At 45.1% G+C, this 20,368-nt stretch overlaps 1 protein-coding gene across 4 annotated transcripts in view; it reads right to left on the bottom strand.

The window, feature by feature from the left end:
- CLUAP1 (clusterin associated protein 1) overlaps window positions 1-20,368 on the bottom strand; it is a 58,875-nt gene that overhangs the window by 15,813 nt on the left and 22,694 nt on the right. For all 4 annotated transcript variants that reach the window (XM_033074081.2, XM_033074082.2, XM_033074084.2 and 1 more), the window contains exon 9: window positions 3,567-3,639. In XM_033074081.2, the coding sequence (XP_032929972.1) occupies window positions 3,567-3,639 (73 nt within the window). The remainder of the gene's footprint in view (window positions 1-3,566; window positions 3,640-20,368) is intronic.

Below are 20,368 nucleotides of genomic sequence, written 5' to 3'. Positions count from 1 at the left end.
CAAGTACTTAATTGTGTGTATTTTCATCAGGCAGATAATACTCAGAGCCTGAGCTAGAGTTCAAAATCTTTATCTTATTTAAGAACAGTATTTCAGACAATTTAGTGTTAGTTTTTGTTTTTGTTTTTTTTTTCAGTGCAGTGGTTTTATGGAGTTGCTCTGTCAGAGAGAAAAGCTGATTTGCAATGTGTGGAAGCAAAAAAAAAAAAAAAGAATCAGACTGTTGATCAGTAACACAAAACAATAAACAATTTTGCCAGTTTTATCTCAGTACCATATCCATGGACTTTCTTTATTCTTAACACAGACCTGCACAACTCAACCTCCATCCCAGAGTTCTCCTTTATGGGAAACAGGATTTAGGCTTCTCAGCCTGAAACTCAACTGAGAGCAGTCCAAAACTCCTGCAGCTTCATTGCAGAGAGAAATGAAGGATTAATTAGGAACCCTTCCTACCAAATTAGCAGGAGATAAGGTCAGGGGATCCAGACAATGTGAGAGCTGATCAATTCTGTGGGTAGGTGAAGGTACCAGTGCTCACAGGGCAGAGAGGATGCTGACTTTTATCAGTTAATAGCTATAAATTTATCACCTCCTGCCAGCCCACACGACAGAAAAGCCTCATTAAATGTTTTGTAGCTCCCAGGGGCAAAGTGTTAACAGAGTGAGAGAACCTGGCCTGTTCCTCTTGGGGGCACTGCCCTCTGGGGAGAGAAGGAATGAACCTGTCCCAAGGCAGCTCAATCCTCCACTCCAACATTCCAGAATCAGCCAGGGAGTCCTGGGATTGTGGGAGAGCCAGGCCAGCCTGCCCACCTTCCACTGAGCACAGGAGCTCATTCCTTCATCTCCACAAGCTGCTGCATGAGCAACACCAAGTCAGTGCAGCACCACCTCCACCATCCTGGTGTCTGCTGGGTTGAAGGATCAGAAAACAAGTCCTAAGTTTCCAAACAAACTGAAGATGGAATAAAACTTTGGATAAAACCACCTTGCTCTGTGTGAGGGCATTATTAAAAAATGTAAGTGGAATAATGAAGTATTTAGCAGGGTCTGTGGTGACAGGACAAGGAGTGATGGTTTTCAACTGAAGGAAGGTCAATTTAGACAAGAAATTGGGAAGAAATTCTTCCTTGTGAGAGTAATGAGGCCCTGGCACAGGGTGCCCAGAGAAGCTGTGGCTGCCCCTGGATCCCTGGCAGTGTCCAAGGCCAGGCTGGACAGGGCTTGGAGCAGCCTGGGACAGTGGGAGGTGTCCCCGCCCATAGCAAGGGGTGGGAATGGGATGAGCTTTAAGCTCCCTTCCCACCCAAAGCAGTCTGGGATTCTATGAAATATTTTTCCCTCCAAAAACCTGCTTCAGAAAGATGTTTCTGATGGTAAAGTCCTTTACTCTTCCTGTCACTGGCTCACTACAGGGCACATCCTCTCTCAGGAGCATGCAGCACCCAAAATCCAAACAAATGAAAGGTTGAAGTGCTCAGGGCTGCAGCACCTCACACCATTTCCTCACCATGCTCACAGCAGTCTTGATAGAATCACTGCCAGATCCAGCTGCAGGTCCCTTGGGAATCCTCTCCAGCACAAACTCCATCCCCCAGGGGATCCCTGTTTCTGGTGTGAGCTGCACAATGAACCCTGGGAGAGGGTGGGCCAGCAAAGCTGCTCAGGGGTGCTGAGGCCATTCTGCTGCTCTTTCTTTGTTTCCTCGTGTGCCAAAAGTGTGTTTTTCCTGGGCTGAGGATCCTGGATTAACACAGCTGCTCTGTAAACAATCTGTGTCATGTAAGAGACCAACTTCTGCATTCTCTCACCACAGCAAAGCTCTTGGGTTTGAATTGTTTAAAGGGCAGCATTTAATTAACAAGGAGAGGAGGAAGCAGGGCTCTGCTCTAAGGAGAGAGGCCAGGCTGTAAAGTGAGAGCAGACTGTGGTCTTAGGGAGCTTCACAACATTCCATTAATTAACCTGTGTGCTGCTGATTGGAAAACAGCCCCGGAGGGCCCAATTTCCTGTCTCAGTTCCACCCCTGCCGACTTTCACAAAGGCAGGGTGGAGCTGACAGAGATGACTCGATTTGCCAAGACGATGGGACAGTCAATAAATGAGCCAGCAGCATCCTGGTGCTCTTCTCTCTAGAATAAATGCTAATTATGACAATTAGGTACTTGAATTAAGATGTATTATGGTAATATTTGAGGTCATTAAAAGTAATAATCACATTCTTAGGTGGCAGTTAAATCAGTCACTAAAAGGCAAAGTTCCTTTTATTTCAGAGATGCAAAATGACAGAACAGTTTTCCAGCTGAAAATTGACAGACAAGGACAAAGCAGGGCAGCAATTTTCATGTTATACTTCACACTGCCAATTACTGGTGACTGATGCTCTTGAACTTTTTTACCCTACAAACTGTCAGAGAGGAAGACTTGGACTTTTTCATGCAAATAAATCCTTGAAATAATTCCACATTCTTGTAATTGACATTAAAAATCCTGTATTTCAGCTAGAACTTCTTCACTCTTTACCTCATTGATGAGACCAAAGATGGGCAGAAATCAGGGAATTTCCTCTTTCTTAAGTTTGCTCTGAAAATCTCCGACACCAAACCAACAGTGAAGTGCAACTTTTCTGTCTTTACTCAATTTCAGCTTTCATGAACCCTCCCTCTGATCCTGAGAATTAACTTTACTCCTAGTTTCTCCCAATATCAAAGAAAAATGCACAGACTGCAATATTAAATTCACAGGGGTAGTTCATGATGAAGTTCTGGCTGGTGTTTGGCTCAAAAAGACCAGTACCTGGTTTGTGAGCTTTCTACAGAGTAGTTTGGGGGGGGGGGGGAAAGAAAAAAAACCCCAAATTTAAATTGCATTCCCATTTTGCAGGTACACTAAAATCAAACAAATGCAAATGTGGATCCTATTGAGAAGATTGATTATATTAGAGAGGATTTTAAGCTGTGCATTTTCCTCTGGGAAAGTTCTGATCTGAGTCATAAAGAATCATCCTGAACACAGAACCAGACTCATTCTGAACACAGAACCAGACTCTGTCCTCAGCCAAGTGCTGAAGACAGAAACTGGGGCCTGAAAGGACACTCTGGTTTAGCAGGACAGCCCAGCATGTGTGTGATGAGGCACAGACCAGCAGGACTGCACAAACAGCAGGACTGCACAAACCAACAGGACTGCTCACCTCCATGGAGCAGCTGGCTGAGAAGACTCCTCTGTCCAAGTCTGCTCTCAGGCCAGCAATCCCTGGTGCTGGGACAAGTCTGTGTCCCCAGGCAGGAGTGGGAACAGTAAAATGAAGCCTAAATTTGCTCTGGGATTGCCCAGCATTGAGGGGCTGTGATAATTCCTCAGCTCTGCAGGTACAGCTGGCAAGGGGAACATTCCCAGAGGGACATTTCACAGCTGTCCTATAAAGCTGTCATGATTCTACTTGTTCTCCCCCTGCCTGCTGACTGTCATCACCCCACATCCCCCTGGAGTGGACACTTCCCCATGGAGCAGCCAGCACTTAGCAACTCCTCTGCTACTACAAGGAAGGAAATGTCACTTACTGCCACTCTTGAGCAGGTGCTGCTCCTCCTCCTTCAGCCTGTTCTGAATAAGACGTAACATGTTGGCTGCTTCCTGCAAGAAGAGAAAATTGCCTTGGGAAAGCTGCCACAGGTAGAATGGGACTAGAAAATGTCAGCATTGAGAATGTTTTATGGAAAAATAGGTCTGATTTGAAACATGGAGCTCCTGCTTGTTTTGTGAGGGTCAGGATATAAAGCCCAGATCAACCAGTGCACTGAAATTCAACCTTACAATCCCCACTGGGTGAAACATCACTTATCCCATGGAAAATTGGTTATTTGTCTTCATCCCACAGAACATGACTGCTGTTGCTTTGAAAAGCAGGCTTTGGTAGTTGTTTTCAGCCAGCAGTCCATTAAACACTAGAATTGGTTTGTGAAATGACTGCACTTCTAACACACATCCAAACCAGAAAAAATCCACACATTTGCAAACAAAACTGGAGCAAACAATCCTATCAATGAGCTGGAAAAGCACAGCCATGTATTTATTATACCACTCTGGTGCAAAGGAGAACCAACCAAATGAAGGTCAGTGACACTAAAAAGTCACACAATGGGACTTTTCTAGCCCATTTTTAATGACATTTAGCTTATATTTTGGTAATGCTAATGGTGAAAAGCAAACTAAACATTATAGAGTAGGTAAGATATGAATGCACAGAATAATCAGGCACAGCCAGAACCCACAACATGAACAGGTGGCAACAGCTGATAGAAGATTTAGCCACAAATTTTGCTAATTTTAGTCTCCTCAATTCCAGTCAGGCAGAGGAAACTTAATTAATTGTGGATTGAAAGAAGATTTTTCTGAGCCTTTGATTTTTCTATGCAAAATGTGATTATAATTAAAACCACCATTTTCTCTGATGTGATCAGACTTACAGTGCACTTGTGGGAAGGAAACATAGACTTAGCTGGAATATCCATGGGACAGAGAAAAGAAAGAAGAGCAGGAAATGTGAAATGGTGAACAAGTTCTTTCCACTTGCAAGTGGAAATGTGTTTCCAGAAGTATGGAAGCTGAGAAAGGAACCTCCAAGGCCCATCCAGCACATGAGGAAGTTGCTGGAAATAGAGGCCTGGGGACAAACTGGAATGGTCCAACACAACTTGGCATAAATATCTGTCCTGGGAATTGAAATTCATGCTGGAAAAGCTTGCAGGGTTTCCAAGTGGAAGTGATGTGTCACCTGTACCTGGTGAGAAACACAGCTCAGTGCCTCTCTCAGGGAAAGACATCCTGATCCAAAAATCTGCTTTGGGTAATCACACAAACTGTCTGCTCTACAAACTGTGCTAACAGAGACAGGAATATTGCTAATGGATCCTTGGGACCAAAGAAGAACCCTGCAAAGCTGAAGCAGATGTGACAGTATCCAGGGGAATAAAGCAGAAAGGTCAGGATGGCAAATCCCATGGAGTGAGACCCTCCAGCAGCAACTTGCCTCAACAGGACTACTGAAACCTCCAACTGATGTGTTCTGCAGGAAGAAACTAATTCTGCAAAAACAAGTGAGGGAAAGACACAAGCATGTTTTTTAACTCATTTCATGTAGACTCAGAACATTTGAAACACTCTGTGGAGGAAACAGCTATTCTTTATTAATTCCTTCTTCATGATTAGCACTCTACACCCACCCCCCTCAGTGCCAGCAAAGTCTTTTCAAAAATGATGAAAATTGAAATGAGTGTGGACCTGAGGCAAAATTTTCAGAGGTCTCCAGCTAACAGTGTTTCCTTTGGTCATTCCAAGGCCTCCCTCTTCATCAGTGAGTCCCAATATTTCCTCACTGAGCCTCACAATAGCTGTCTTTTTTTCTTTACTTCTTCCTCCCAGCCAGCCCTAAAGTTTTAATTATGGTCAGTGATTTAAATAAGCCCTTGCCCCCATTCCCAAGGCAGTCTCTCCCTGCTCTGTCCCTGGCACAGATGGATACAGAGGGATCCATTCCCCACCTGGATCCCAACCCCACTGCCTGCTGCAGCCCACACATGCATGTGACAAAGAAAGGAAAAACCAGGATAAAATGAAAAGGACATTTTCCAAATGTCATGGGGACAAATTCATAAGCCCAAGAAGCAGGTTTAGAATGTTCCCAGAGCAGTGAAATAATCAGCACAGTCATAATCACTGCCTGGCACTGCAATTCCAGGCACACACCACGACAGCTGGAGCTGGCAATTGCAATTTAGACAAATCAGCAGCTGCCCTGCCCTGCTTCCCTGCTCCTTCCCTTCTCCCACTCTCCAGCTCTGAGAAAAGCATTTGTGCAGCGACAAACAGAACCTGCTGCAAACAAATCCATCAAAACAAAATTAAGCCAGGCAAATTCTCCACTGCAGCTCAGCATGTGCCCACCCAAGGTCCTGACTGGAGGATGGGGTGCTGCACCTCTGGGGAAAACAGCTGAGTTAAAAAGATGGGGTTTATGAACTTAAACTACAAGAGAAATGAAGGATAAAAGAATGTTTACTCATATAGATGAGCCATTTCTCCCCCCTTCCTCCAGCCTTTCACCTGTGCTGCTGACAGCAGCTCAGCTGATCTCATTGCAAGCCAGCCCAGTCATTTAACTGGCAGGAAAAATGTTGTTTTTCTGCTGGTTTAGGTTTCTGAATAACTTGATGCATGGCTGGTCAAATGCCACTGTCAGCCCAAGGGACCTGCTGAGCCTGTGCAGCCTCCCTTCCAAAGCAGCCCATGGCTCCATCACTGCCACATCCTGCAAAAGCTCATCAAAAACTGCAGCTACAGAAAATGTTCTAAAAGGGCAGCTCCAAACCAGTCAGAACCAGGAGAGCATCAGGGAACTGCTGGTTACTGTCCTTAGCAAGTGACATCTTCAAAGAGGGGGCAGAAGGGATGGCAATTCAGAAATCTAGAAAGTAAACAGAATTTATCACTTAATGTGTTAAAGGTTTTGAATGCCTGCAATCATCAAAGCTGCATTTTTGAGTTTGAGAGGCTTCCACCTTCCATGGTGACACCACCTTAGCAGATATGATTTAGGGCAGCTCAGCAAAGCCCAGCCTGTGCTCATCAGAGCAGATTTTGTGTTTGAGGCTGGCCCTGTGTTTGATCCAGGGCTGTCACAGGGCACAGGAGCTGGGGTGATGGACTGGAACATGCAGGTGCTCTTTGAGCACAGGCTGTTGTACCAGGGGCTGCTCAGGTGTCACATCTCCCTTGCAGTGACAATGACAGCTCCATGAAAACAGAGATGTGTTCCTGTGCTGGTGCACCTCTCACAGGGAACAGCCTGAGTACCTTGGGATGCTGGATGGGAAGGAGCCTCTATTTAACCCCCTGCTGAGTGTCTCCAGTAAACAAAGAGCAGCAGCTGCAGCAGGCAAACACTCTCTGGATTATCCTCTCCAAGTGAATTTTACTCAAATGAAGTGGCAGCTCCCACTGAGGAATCACAGTGTCAGATCAACACAATTCAAGTACCATACACAAAATCACCCCAGGACAGTTTGGATTTTGTGTTAAGTCAGAGATGGTCAGACACCTGAGAATGCCCCATAATGTGCTAATATCAGACCCTCAGTACCCAAAACTTTTTTATTCAGCATATGTGCTTCACAAAACTATGACTTGCACTACTGCAAACACAACCAAGAGATGAAGTACATAAATCTGGTTCTAATTCATAAACCTCATCAGAAATACACTCCAGCCTTGATACATGTTGCAGATCTATTGACAGATTGTGTGGAGAGCTGGGGTAATGCAGGAGGGAATCTCCCCCAGCAGCCTGCAGCTGTACTGATGACCAAGGAGTGGTGACATCTGTGCCCTGCCAATCAGGTTACAGGACACAAAGGAGTAACCAGCTTTCCTTCACACAGGTGCTTGCACTGAGAGTAGGAGGCTGCTGGCTGTGCTGAGCCAAGGGACATGGGTCCTACAAGGGACAGGTAAGGTGAGATGATACTGCATGGGGTTCAGTCAGGGTTAGGTGGCTGGGAAAGGGACAGCCGGGGATGAGCCAGCCATGCAGAATGAAGGAAGGTGTCAGAGCCATAGGAAACTGCCCACAAGTAAAGGAATCAGTACAAGCTGCCAATAACAGAAAGGAGTCAGAAGTAACCCAGAAGTCTGTAAGAAGAGGAGACAGAGTTGTATGAGAATAAGATACACAGAAGAAAATGTGTGGAGTTTGTGAATGAAGACTGGTAAGGAATGCCAGTGGAAGGGCTGATGGTGTTGCCAGCCCTATCTGTCTTGGCTTAGCTGTGACATGATTCTTGCCAAATCCAAGATTTTTCCGTAGTATCTTGAGAATATGTATTTTGATCTTCTCTTTATCAAAGACTACCAAGTTTCAAAAGGCTCTTTCTAAACCATTCAAAAAGAAAACCCCAAACCAAACAGTTTCAGACAATACCATTGGCAAATATGGCACAAGCCTCACAGGGATACTGAGGTTTTTTCTTATGGGAAAAATGTATTTATACTCTGCTATCCAGGACACAACTTATAAAGTTGGAAGTTGTATTTACTCTGAGCTATCTCTTCCATCTTCTAGGAAACTGCCAGCTGATTTCCAGGAGGATACTCAAGCCCATGTGGTTTGTTCCTGGCATGCACAGCAGAAGCAGCAGAGCTGTACTGAATCACAGTGTACCCACTATTGGTATGAGGGTCTTGCTGAACATCACAATATTGCAGACCTGGAACTGAATTGAAGAGGGCTGACAGCTGCTCTTGATTAAAGGGCAGCTGAGATGCCACTGACAGGTGCTGGGAGACTGGTTCTTGAATTTGGGTCTCGGCTCTTTCAAAGCTACAGAATTCTGGCTGCATACAAAATGGAAATGTATTTCCTCTTAGTTCTGGACTCATGCTCTTACTGCGACAATCGTGTTCAGAGGACTCAGATGATTTATTTTTAGGTTCAGCCAAAATGGCCTTGTAGCTTCAATCACATTTTTCAATTGCTCAGGCAGCTTGTGATGGTTTCAGGTACCTGATATAGCCCAAACCTTTGCTTTCTCCAGTAGTCCTGTTCTTAATAATGCTGCAACATTCAATGTCTCCCTGTGTGGCTGGTGGTGTCTCTGGAACCTGAGCTGACCACCTGTGCTGTTTTAGAGTCTCTGTGTTCCAGCCTGAGCACTGGAGAGTCAGGAGACTCTTCTGTTGTTTCCAGAGTTGTTTATTTTATCTAATCTAAAAGTTCTTTCCCTGACTAGCTGAGTCTGTCCAGCTAGTCAGCCCCTGGGATGGCATTATCTTTTTATACTGTAAACTACATAAACATTATTTACAGTTATCTTCCAATACCTATCACTTATATTGTACAGTCTGGTTCTACTCTAAACCAATCTAAAAGTGCCAACATCACCTAAAAGATGGATGCTAGGAAGAAGGAGAAAGAAGGACAGAACATGCCCAAGTTGCTCCATCTTGACCCCAGACCCTTATTATAAACAATCTTAAAAACCTACTTTTTCACCTTGTAATAATCTAACTTATACTCTACTTATTTTTTGTGACTTGTAATTCTTCATGTAGGGGTGGTAGTTTTTCCCAGGGAGAGAAATCAAAGGCACAGGGGTTCTGGGCACGGTGCCAAGGCTCCTGAGCCCCCTGCCTGGGTCTTGAACCATCCAGGGAAGCCAGAGGGATGGCTTGGGTTCCCACATCTTCAACTTCTCTCAACAGATCCTCCTCGTACTGAGGTTCCAGTATGGCAGTGCTCAGCAGTGGAGTCACTTCATTCAATTCACCATAGTCCACAGTCAATCTCCACTCTCCTTCAGACAAGTACAGGCCAGATGGGGCTGTTGAAGGGTGAGTGGGTTTTACTGACCTCCCCTTAGCTCTCCAGCTCAGGAATCATCTTATGAATGGTAATCACAGCATCTCGAGTTGTTCAGTACTGCCAGCAGTACGCTGTTGAAATGGCAATTGGCACTTGTTGCTCTTCCACCTTCAGCAGTCCTGCTGCAGATGGGTTTTCTGACAGTCCAGGCGAGGTGTTCAACTGCTTAATGCCCTCTGTCTCTACAGCTGCTATCCCAAATGCTCCTCTGAGTCCCTTTGGGTCTTTGAAATACCCATTTCAGAGGAAGTCTATGCCCAAAATGTGCAGGGACTCTGGGCCAGTCACAGTAGGGTGTTTCTTCCATCCATTTCCAGTTAGGCTCACCCCAGCTTCCACCAAAGTAAAATCCTGAGATCCCTCTGTCATGCCAGAGATAGAAACAGATTCTGCTCCCCATATATCTTGATGGGATTAATGTTCACTGTGAACCAGTGTCAACCAAGGCCTCATATTTTTGTGGTTCAGATGTGCCAGGCCAGCAAATCCACACAGTCCAAAAACACAGTTTTTCCCAGCCTCTACCTGGCTAGAGGCAGGGCCCCTCTAGGCCATCATCCTTCTTTCCCTGGGCATATGTCTTGGAGGTTCCTTCAAGGGAACTGGACATGCCACCATCATCATACCGGGCAGTTTGGCTATGGGCAACTGGAGCTGCTTCCTTTTTGGTGGAACTTCCTCTCTGTCTTCCTTCAATTCACACACCTGTTGGGCCAGAGCAGCTCAGGGCTGGAGTTTCTTGGGTCCTAAAGATCTCCAAGGGAGAGACTGATCAACCTGTTCCACTGGCTTTGTGTTCACAGGGCACAGAGGTTTCCTCAAGCAGGCTGGAATGACTTTTCATTGCTAGTGAGCTGTCCCTGCTCTCAGCACAGGGGTTCAGGTGTCCTTATCTCCAGTGATGTCCCTGCTCCCCATGCAGGGCCTTGGCTGGTGGCACACAAAGCCCACACAGACAATGGAAATGTAGAGCCCTTCTGGTGACACACAAAGGCTTCTAAATCAGTTTCACCTATGTTTACAATCAACTGGGCTTTTTTTAATGCCCATTTTCATGCCCATGTTACAGAAATGTACCTGTCCAGCACACAAGATAAATGTTTTTTGTAGGCTGAAGCTGGAACGAGACAATACAGATACTCTGCATCTCAATCTTCAACTGGCAAAGCAGATGATTTTCCACCTAATACCTATGAGAGTCTTGGCAATAAATTGTGTCAGGATGTTTTAATATGATCTGATCTATTGCTCTCTGCACAAGTAAAAGAGTTTTGAGTTCCAGTGTGCAGGCTCTGGGGTGATTTTCTTTTTAAACAGAAGCCATGAAGAACATCCCCCAGCACGAGACACACAGACAACTGCTCTGCCACTGACTCAGTGTTTGCCTCAAGTCCAGTGATCCAGGATTGGATAAGCAACAGCACTGCCAGTGCCTTATCCCAATCCTTTATATGTACCTGATATTCCTGAGTTCTGCTTTAAAACCATAACAACAACCTGGAATTCATGAGAAATCATGAGACTGAAGGCAATCTGACAGCTCAAAACCAGGAAGAATAAAAATGATGCAGTATTTGACCATTTAAAACAGCTCAGCTTCTTTTCTTGTTTTTTGCATTTCTTTTTTTTTAGATTTTAGCTAACCTCAAAGTTTTTTGGTTTTTGGTTTTTTTTTTTGTTTGTTTGTTTTAAAACACCAGCAGGATTTTGGATACAAAGAATTTGTGCCCTGCAGCCAGCTGGCAGACACAATTACCACTAAACAGAAAGGAAAGGGAAAGGAGTGGGTGAAATAGGAAAGGAATAAGTGCAAAAGCACAGGACAACAACTGGAGCTCACTGACTTTCTGCATTTGGATCAAGCGTTTCAATTTCTGCCTAAGATATTCCTTTTGTTCTCAGACACTCTCCCAGCCCCACAAATCTCTGTCTAATGTTTTCATCTTAGCAAGGGAAAACAATGTTCCCTTCTGTTTTTTTCCTGGAGTGATTTACAGTGCTCCCACTGTCTGGAGTACCCTTGGAGGAATGAAACCAATTTGCTGCGAGATTGGAGGGCTCAGCTCACCTTGACTTCATGTGGGCAGCTGCTCCCTGCTTTGTCACAGAACAAAGCACCTGAGATCAGCTCCTGCTACACTGAGGCTGCTGGTTTTGATAAGAGAGTTGCCACTCCTTCAGCAGGAGGGAGATAAAGAATTAGGAGAAAGCATGAGGAGCCTGATGAGAATATGACAACTCTCAGTGACAGGAAATCTGCCACGGCCAACGGGAGAGGGACTAAAGTTCATGGAAACAGGAGGTACCAAGCCACCTGGAGCTGCTCTTTACAAGCAGAAATGATGTTTTCTGGATGCTGCACCACTGTTAAATACCTCCCCCAAAATTCACGTTCTGAATGGGAACATGGCTCTCGTTATGTTTGACTGGACCTGACTGCAATGCTGCAGGATTTGTTCCTTTTATTCTGTTAGGGAATGGTGAGACTGAGACAAGATGCACCTGAAACAGTGGGGCAGAAGAATCCTCACTGTCAGGCTTGCTCAGCTATGAGCAGGACTTTGAATGAGGTCTGGCAGGGAATGGTGGTGATGATGATGGTGATGGTGATCCTGACAAGAAACATGGCACTGTGAACAAGCTCTGGAATGTTCTTTGAGAAGGCAAAACAAGTGGGGTCCCATCTCATACCTGAACACAAGTACATCCACTGTAGGAAACAACCAGGGGGAATCAGAGTGTGCACAGCTGTGATCCCACAGGCATTACAGAAATATCATGTTTACTAATAAATTCTGGCACACCAGCTCTAGCACTCACATTTATCAAAATAATTAGACTTGTTAGATCACTACTGAAGGGCACTTTCATCAAGAGGAATCACAAAAACATCCCACAAGTTCCTTGAAAGGTTTCTTTTTTCAAGGACAAACGTGTTAGTTAATGGAGTGTCTTTCATGCCATCAAGAAAATTAGGGGGAAAGCACAGATGCTTTCTAATGTGAGGGCAATGTTTCATCAAGGAAAGCTATCAGAGTAGAAAAACCTATCGTGGCTTTTCATAGAATCATTAAGGTTGGAAAAGACTGAGATCAAGGGTTTTTTTTTGTCAGACATGTCCCCAAGTATCACACCCACTTGTTTTTTGAATGCTTCCAAGGATGGTGACCCCACCATGGGAGGTCCCAGTGCCTTTCTGTGAAGAGATTTTCCCTGCTATCCAACCTGAACCTCCCCTGGCACAGCCTGAGCCCATTTCCCTTTGTCCTATTGCCAGCTATGATGACTTTGTTTTGGGGGAAAGTCTTTAGGAAGAAAAACTTCCCTCAGCTATGTGTGAGAAAGGTGTCTTCACATGGGGTCACACGAGTAGCAGGAGGCAGAGGCAGGAAAAGATGGGATTTTTGGCTGATTTACACCAATGCAGCTCTCAATGACACCAGCTCAGGCTGCACAGAGCCACACAGTGAAGTGCATTCAAAACCAACCCACAGCAACTATTTTAAAATCAGATTGCTTTAACATTTCTCACACACTTCTTCCTAAAGCTCCTATAATTACTTGGCAAGTCCTGACTTCATCCAGCCTCAGCACTGCCATACCCAGAGATGAACTGGAACTGGAAGGGATCAGCACACTCCAAACCTGGACATCAACACCTTCCCTCTGGGAACTCAGCAGAAGGAGATTATTCAGGGTGAAGAATGGCAGCTTGGCAATTGTTTGTTCTCACCCTGTGGGATGTGTTTGCTGACCTGGGTGCCCTGTTCATGCTCTGTGTGAACTCTCTTGGCCTCTCTAAGCTCTCTCCTCCTATCCTCACACAGTAAATGAGTCATTCTCTCCCTGGCACGATTCCAGAGCGACTTGGTGCAATATAAAACTTTCTGCACAGGTTACTGCACGTTTTACTGTGCACAGTACATGTTTTCTGTTGGAATGATCAATCAGTGCATAGCTAGACCAGAGAGGCTGCACACTCTGTCCTTGGACTGGATGAAGTCTGGAGGCACAGCTGACCTTGCTTGGAACAGAATGAATCTGTCAGTCAGCAACCAAGAAAGCAGGTTTAAAAGTGATTCAGTTGATTGGTTTTCTATTAAAAAACCCCCAAAAGACAACAAACAAAGCCCAACTCACAACTTCCCACCTCAAATACTTCTCTGCACTGCTGTGCTGGTTTCAAGGCCAGGCTGGAGGGGGTTGGAGCACCCTGGGCTGGTGGAGGTGTCCTTGCCCACAGCCCTGGATTAGCTTCAAGGTCCCTCCCAACCTGAAGCATTCTGTGATGTCAGAAACACTCCTGGCCCATCCAGGAACCACAGGTCAGAGCCAAGGGAGCAGAACATTCAAGGAAACAGCACTGAGCTCTCTGCTGAGGATTTCTGTGACTCTCCATGAGGGCACAGCTCAGGAGGACTGTGCAGACACAGGAGACAGAAGGACTGGAAAGGCACTGGGAGAGGCTGCATGAGACCAGTGCAGGGCACAGGCCTTTAAATCTTCTGCCAGCACTGAGAGAAATCTAAACAGGACTAAGGAAAGACGTTAGAAAAGAGATCCAGACTAACATTTTCTGCTCAGAATTTTCCAGGCAAAATTCTTTCATACAAGAAGCTTCAGATCAGCAATAGCACAGACAAATTCACTACTACCTAAAATAACATGATCCTGTGGATCAGATGTGTTCTGTATTCACCATTACATACAATGCAAATTTTTCCTACTGACACCTCTCCATTTCTCCTATTTGCTTTTGGAAAGGAGGGGATGAATTCTAATGACTCAATAACAGCTCACTGCTCATTCCCTTCATGGATTACATATTTATTGTAGTGAGCTTACAAGTGATTCTGTTTGGATGTGTAATTTATTTGAATTAATGTACAATTCTGCAGTGCAAATCTGGGGTCAGTTTTTGCAGTGCCTGAAGAAATCATCATCCAAATTAACACTGATTGGAAGTTAGGAGGCACAGCAGTGTCTTGTTCAGCACCACACAGCAGTCACTGCCTCATCCCTGCCAGACTCAAACTCCTGAATTATCCCCTGTGGCACAAAGCTCAAGTGTTCCAAGGGGGTCAGGATTACTCACACTTCTCAAGGAGAGTGTTTACCATATTAAAGGGCAGCTGTTCTTGGGGAACTTGAGGGTTCCAGGAACTGATAATGGACTCTGCTGCCTTCTATCCTGAGATCAATTAGCTCAATACAGCCCCCATTTCTCACAGCATGAGCCTCTTCAGCAGGGGGCTGACAGCACACTTCAGTTTATTCCTGATCTCCCACCCAAATGAAGTGGCAGCACCATCAAGCCTCTCTCTAACTCTTGTCAGAGCCCAAGCACAGGATTCACACACCTGTTTTTTACCATTTCTCCAGCTTGAAAATATTTGCACTCCCACTTCCTGCTCCCCAGGACAATACAATGCTCTACCTACTCCTAAAGTGATTGGAATAAAACTATTTTCAAACACCTCCTTGTGGTGGGCTGGAGAGGAAGGAAGTGCAGGTGAGTAATGATGCAGACAAAGCTCTTCAGCAAGAGGGTGACAAGCACTGCTTCTAGGGCTGTTCATGCATCAGGCTCAGATTCTTTAACACAAAAGAGCAGGTAAATCATTACTGGGCAACCAGCAATGGACAGCACCAGCAGGTTTCACCTTTCACACTCTGCTTCTCTGGTTTCCATAGCTCTGCTCTTCTCCACAGAATAGCAGGGACACAGGAGAGCTCCACTCCAGTTTGCTCTATGGATTAAGAAACTGGAGCTGTTTCAGGAAGTGAGCAGGCACTGAGATGCAGGATGCACTCTCTGAAGTTTCCCAGTAGAAGGTGGCCACCAGCAGGTACTTCCAGGGAATGTGGCACTGCCAAGGGGACTCACACCCTGCTTAACAGGGCAGGCTCCTCCTCAGTCCTCTCACACATGGAACAAAGTCTGAGAAGGAGACTCAGACTCACAGCTTCCAGGTCAGCAAATTTAAAAAAAAACAGGAGAGTCTCACAATGTACAATGGACACTTCCACTGACTGTGGAACTACAGCATGCTCAAGGTAAGTCCAAATGGGAATGGAACTAGATTTCCAGCAAAATAAATATGATCCCAGCCCCCAGGCAGAAAAGTGTGCAGTTTGTCCTGAGATTTCTTACCTTTCCTTGGTGCTGATGTTTGACCCTGCTGCAAAGCTGCTGAAATGCAGAGTTGGGCCTGTGGGTTATCCCAACATCAGAATCCTCTCCAAAGGATCCCAGAGCTCTGGGAGAAGGCAGGGACTGCCAAGGGCAGTGGCTGCCCCTGCCAGCCCATGCCAAGGACATCTGTCAGAGGCCACCTTTCACACGTGCACAGTGTTCCATTTTCACATCTCACACAACTCAACCAGGAATTGCTCTCACACGGCCAGAAAACTGAGAATTATTTTCCTCTTTAAAGACTCAGACCTCACTGTTTTGCACCTGATGGGATGATGCACGTTTATGCAAATGCAAATGCCACTCTCACAGCTCCTTTTCCCCACTAAGTACCTGCAGCAGAGCATAAGCCTCCTCAATTTCCCATGCATCATTTTAACACTACCTACTGACGTCATTTGGTGCAAAGCACCAAACATCAGTCCCAAATTAAGAGTTATTTTAGCTTTTTATTTCATCCACCTGTTTAAATGTTTCTCAGTGATTTAAAAATAGAAATTGATCTTCTTGATTAGTGTTGCTTCAAGTAATCTGATTGTCTCCTTTTCTGAGTGAATTTAGAGTGATTTCTGTTACAAACTTCAGACATGTAAAATCTTGGTGAATATTCAAAAGGATAATGCAGGAAAGGCAGAAAGACCATAATATGAACCACACACTTATTCATCTTCTTCCCAAATGAAGTTGGATAAAAAGAAGATCTAAAACCTACAAAGCAGCACTTTGGAATATACTAGAGATTGTTCTCATGCATTGCTTCTCCTAGAGAGCCACTGCACAATAAAATTCAGAGACACAAGTTAGGAGCTGGATTTATTTGAGATCAGATAGTTCTGATTTCTCTTTGTGACAGTCACCCATGGATTTCCAATCCATGCTGACAGTGAGAGCTGTAACATCTCACCCTTTACAGAAACAGCTGCTGTCATGACAGACTCACCCTGGCTGCAAAACTCAGCAGATCCTCTCTGTGCTCCTTCCCCAAGTGCAGAGTATTTAATTTATAAAAGAATTAGCACAGATTTATAACAGCAGCAAGAAAGAACCAGACTGGGCAACCTTTACAGGGGTTCATATCCAACCATGCACCAAGCCCTGAGGCACAAGGAACCTCTTTACCCTTCAGGGGCTGCTGGAGGGAGAATAAGAATTTTTCCATTGCTCAGAAAAGCCTGTAAGTGATTTGGGATTCAATAATTTCTTGTTTGATCTCTAGCTCTGTGATAAAATGAGCTCTGGAGTGTGCCAGACGTTAAGAACTTGAAGCTGTGAGTCAAATGTCCCCAAATCTGGGCTCCTAAGGCAAGTTTGTCACCCACTTGGTACACCAGATATCCAGAAAATCCCTATGAAAAACAGAACTTTGGGCACTGAGTTGATCTGACTGAGATAAATTGAACTGATCTCAGCTGTTTGCATTTCCCAAAAAGTTCTCCCTCAGCTTTAATGGGAGAGGGTATCAGCAGAGCCCCAGGAACAGGCAGGCATGACCTGCCCAGGGCAGTTGCCATGGTACTGGCAGGGGACTGCAGAATTTTATTTCAGTGCAATGAATGCACACAGAACCTTTTCATCATCCCTGAAGCACTCTCCACACACCTCCCACCTTCTATCTCCAGCTTCTCTTTCCTGTGATCATAATTTCTCAGTCAATAATTTCTTTTGTCCTTCTCTCCTACGCTCCACTGCCCCTTCTCTTTCTGTGCATTGCCTTCCCCCTGCTCTCATTTTTTCTACATTTCCCTACTGGTTTCTGTGTCTCAGTGCACCAATACTGTCACCCTTGTACACTCAACTAAAGGCCAAAATAGAAGCAACCAACAATTCAGCAGCCTCTGCTTACTTTTACATCTGATATTCCACACAATTCAGCAATGCTGGACCAGGAGTGCTCTCCTGGCACCTGTAAAATGTTTAAAGCAGTCATTATTCAGATGCACATTAGTTAGAAAATAAAGACTGTAATCAGCTGCTTTTCATGTTAACCTTGTGCTGGCTGTAAGAGGGATAGTTCAGTGCAAAGAGCACAGAACCAAGGGGTACCTCAGAGTGGAGCAGAACTCAGATATCCCTATTTTTTATTATGTGCATATTCAAAAGCTCTGATTTTAAAAAAGAGTTTAACAGAAAAAGGATTTTATTTGGGAGGGTGGAATGCAAAGGGTAAGTCAGAACACAATCTATTTCTTTGGAATTGCATGATTAATCATGAAGGACTGTTTAATGAGAATTCATAGAATCAATCATGGACTGGTTTGGCTTGGAAGGGACCTCAAAGCTCATCCCATTCCATCCCCCTGCCATGGGCAGGGACACCTCCCACTGTCCCAGGCTGCTCCAAGCTCTGTCCAACCTGACCTTGGACACTGTGAGGGATCCAGGGGCAGCCACAGCTTCTCTGGGCACCCTGTGCCAGGGCTCCCCACCCTCCCAGGGAACAATTCCTTCCCAATATCCCATCCAAACCTTTCCTCCTTCAGTTTAAAGCCATTCTTCCTTGTTCTATCTCTACATGCCCTTGGAAACCCCATAATGATGAAAAGAAAAGCAGTTTAAGCAATCCCAAACCAAAGATAGACTGAGTGCCTAAGAACATCCTCATCCCCCTGTCCAACACTTCATGGCACTCCTCAGCTGAGATTACACACTAACAGCATAAAAACAGTCTGAAAATACCTTAGGAGAAAGTAGCTGAAGAGGAAAGTACTTCTGGGGTGTCCTCTGAGAAGCACAAGAAAGAATAAGCACATTTTCCCCAGGGAAAAGGCAAATGCTGAAGGAAATTGCCAAGTTATTCTGGTATTACATAAGCTAATTCCAAAACCACCTTTTTGAACTGTATTAGTCTGTGCTGTCCTTTAAAAGAGAGGCATTCATTTATAATCCAGAGAGAATTTCAACCCCCAAATCTGAAAAACCCCTGAAAATTGGGTTTTTTAGAACAGCCAAAGTTCTAATAGCTTCTGTGTCTAAACACCCGAAACTATTCCATCTTAGAAACAGGGTAAAAGTGAATTAACTGTACTGAATCTTTTTACAAAGCAGAAAAATAAGAGCCAATCTTTGAGGAGACATGGCTCATAAATCCCTGCCTTGGCACAGAACTGCAGGAAGATGGATTAATTCCATGAACAGCACAAAGGAACAGAAGGAGAATAAAAGAGGTAAAGAAGGCAAAGGAAACTGCAAAGACAAAAGGGCCTTGTTGAAATTCCTCGGATCCATGAGTAAGTAATGCATGACAGTTGTCAATAAGTGTGAGAAACTCACTCTAAAGACGAGTCATGGGTGGACTTCTGCCTTCTCCAGGTGATAATGGCCGAATAATTTTGTATTTTTCCCATATTTCAACAGGCTGCCACATCAGACAGGCAGGTGCTCAGCAGGAGCTGCTTCATCACCAATTAAGTGCTGGGCTCAGACTCAACACGAGCCTGTCAGCTCTAGCTCTTTTAACACAGATTTCTCAGCCCAGTGCCTGGCAGGAGCCTCCCACTGATCACACTCCAGCCACTGCTCCCTGTGAGTGACACAGGCAGGCAAAGGAGCAGGAGACTCAGGACAACACCAAGAGCTACATGGGGCTGGATATCCACAGCATGGAAAAAACACCTAAAAAATTTACACAACCACCAGCTCTGGAGGGGCTGGAGTGCCTCAACTGCTCAGTGTCATTTAATTAAGAGCTTTAAATCACTTTGCTAATTAGGAGCTGCACTCTGGGCCAACCAGAGTGGATACCCAACCACTCTGAGTCCAACTGCAGCACAGATCTGGCTCATTATGCAGCAACAGAATCAGAACAAAAACTCCTAAAATCGTGGACAAATCAAGGAGAGGACCCAGGAAGCAGAGCTCAGAAGAGCACAGGGAGTGCTGGATTAATCTAATTACACTGCTGATGCTTTTTGCTGGCAAGCTCTTTAGCCAATACACAGCAATGATAAAAGAATTGCCTCATGCTGCTACTGCAGAAGTTAATTAAGATTTGCTTGGTGGAACAAAAGACAAATCAGGGTGGGGGGAAAAAATCAACATAATTTTCAGTGTTTCTGACAGCTGGAGTGAGTGTGCTTTAAAATAGATTAAATGTAATTATCCTTGTTATTTTTTCCTCTGTTGATGCTGAAAATGACACAAGATTATGAACTGTAGGACAACATGCAAAGCATTTTTGGAACAAACTGTTCTCTTTTTTTAAAGCATGTAACAACCCACAGTTTTGCTTCACCATAAAGTAGCTGAAGTGTGGAAGCACCACCTGAAAAGCAGATCAAGACTGAAAGAAGTGACAGAAACATCCTTGTGTTCCAGGCTGGCCAGAGATTAATCCAAAATGGGTTAAAGAGTGCATCCCCTCACTGGTTTGGAAGTAGGAGTGCACCTGCAAGCCTCTTGATTTAGCTGGGACCCAGATTGGAATCATGGAATGATTTGGATTGGAAGGGAACTTAAGGCTCATCCCGGTTGCTCCAAGCCCTGTCCAGCCTGGCCTTGGACACTGCCAGGGATCCAGGGGCAGCCACAGCTTCTCTGGGCACCCTGTGCCAGGGCTCCCCACCCTCCCAGGGATCAATTCCTTCCCAATATCCCATCCATCCCTGCCCTCTGGCAGTGGGAGCCATTCCCTGTGTCCTGTCCCTCCATCCCTTGTCCCCAGTCCCTCTGCAGCTCTCCTGGAGCCCCTTTAGGCACTGGAGCTGCTCTACAGCTTCCCCAGAGAATTCTTTTCTCCAGATGAAATTCTTCAC

The sequence above is a fragment of the Catharus ustulatus genome, chromosome 16, assembly GCF_009819885.2.
Source record: "Catharus ustulatus isolate bCatUst1 chromosome 16, bCatUst1.pri.v2, whole genome shotgun sequence".
Lineage (NCBI taxonomy): Eukaryota > Metazoa > Chordata > Aves > Passeriformes > Turdidae > Catharus > Catharus ustulatus.
Note: the sequence above shows the minus strand (reverse complement) of the source record. Positions and strands in the feature narration are given on the sequence as shown.